Here is a 977-nt window from a genome sequence, read left to right as displayed (position 1 = left end):
CCGGCACGCTCCAAGGCGTGCGGGGGGCTGTCCGTCCGGGCGTGCTGGGTTTGCGGACCGTGGTGGCGGATGAGTGGTGTGGGGTCGTTAGTGTGTCTGGCTCCTTGCCTCGCCCACCGAACGGCCGCGCTGAAACTCGAGTTGCCCAAAAGGCTTGCTTGGCGCAATGCGAGCAAGGTGAGATGTCGAAAGTCTTGCTGGGCGCAATGCCAGCAAGATGCACGATGGCTAGTCACACTAGCAAGCACGTTGTGGTTGTGGTGTTGCTGCCGGGGTCCCGACTTGGTGTGGCTTGTTCTTTTGACTCGTTCACGTGGCTCGTTCTAGACGGTGCGGCTTTTCGGTTCTGGCCGAAGCAGTTGACGCTTCGTCGTGTCCCTCGAGTATCCTTCGTCGCCTCCTTTGAACCCTGCCCAGCGGCGTTGGCTTGGCCCTCCCGTATGCTTCCGCTTGCCTGCACGCGCCTTGGCGTGCGGGGCGCGGTTCGTCCGGGCGTGGTGGGTTTGCGGACCGTGGTGGCGGATGAGCGGTGTGTGGGTCCTGAGTGCTGTCTGGCTCGTTGCCTCGCGTAATGAACGGGCGCACCGGACTCTCTTCATGTGTCGGCTCGAGCGACGATGCTCGTTCCACGGTTGTGCGGCTCCTGTGTTTCCTACCCCGCGGTGTGGTATCCCTGCCTTGCCCCAACCTTTCCTCTCTGCAGTCCCATCGTGGGATTGCCGGGGGAGTTCCAAGACACGCCCGTGGTCCTACCCGTCTCGGCGCTCTTGTGAGGCAACGGTGGCCTGCGTGCGTGTTCTGTTCTCGCGGGTGCGGTGCACGCGGTCGGGATGGGGTCTTAGATCCCCGTCTGTCCCTCAGATGATTGGGTTTCTCGGAAAGATCCCTGCCGCCGTGTCCGTCCAAAGCTCCCCCTCGCGGGGGGCGTCGGCAGCGCGGCGCGCAGGGTCGGTGACGGATTCTACCTGGTTGATCCT

The 977-nt window shown here is 63.7% G+C and overlaps 1 protein-coding gene across 1 annotated transcript; it reads left to right on the top strand.

Annotated features, from left to right (window-relative positions):
• Positions 1 to 366: 366 nt before the first annotated feature.
• LOC127744021 (uncharacterized) lies at positions 367 to 910 on the top strand (the record flags this gene model as incomplete). Its single annotated transcript, XM_052256284.1, is given in 1 exon segment — positions 367 to 910. A coding segment is annotated over 1 exon segment (388 nt), but the record flags the coding sequence as incomplete, so codon positions are not given.
• Positions 911 to 977: the final 67 nt, after the last annotated feature.

The sequence above is a fragment of the Arachis duranensis genome, unplaced genomic scaffold (genome assembly GCF_000817695.3).
Source record: "Arachis duranensis cultivar V14167 unplaced genomic scaffold, aradu.V14167.gnm2.J7QH unplaced_Scaffold_206773, whole genome shotgun sequence".
Taxonomy (NCBI): domain Eukaryota; kingdom Viridiplantae; phylum Streptophyta; class Magnoliopsida; order Fabales; family Fabaceae; genus Arachis; species Arachis duranensis.
The sequence above is the reverse complement of the archived record's forward strand: the minus strand, read 5'-3'. Positions and strand labels throughout refer to the sequence as shown.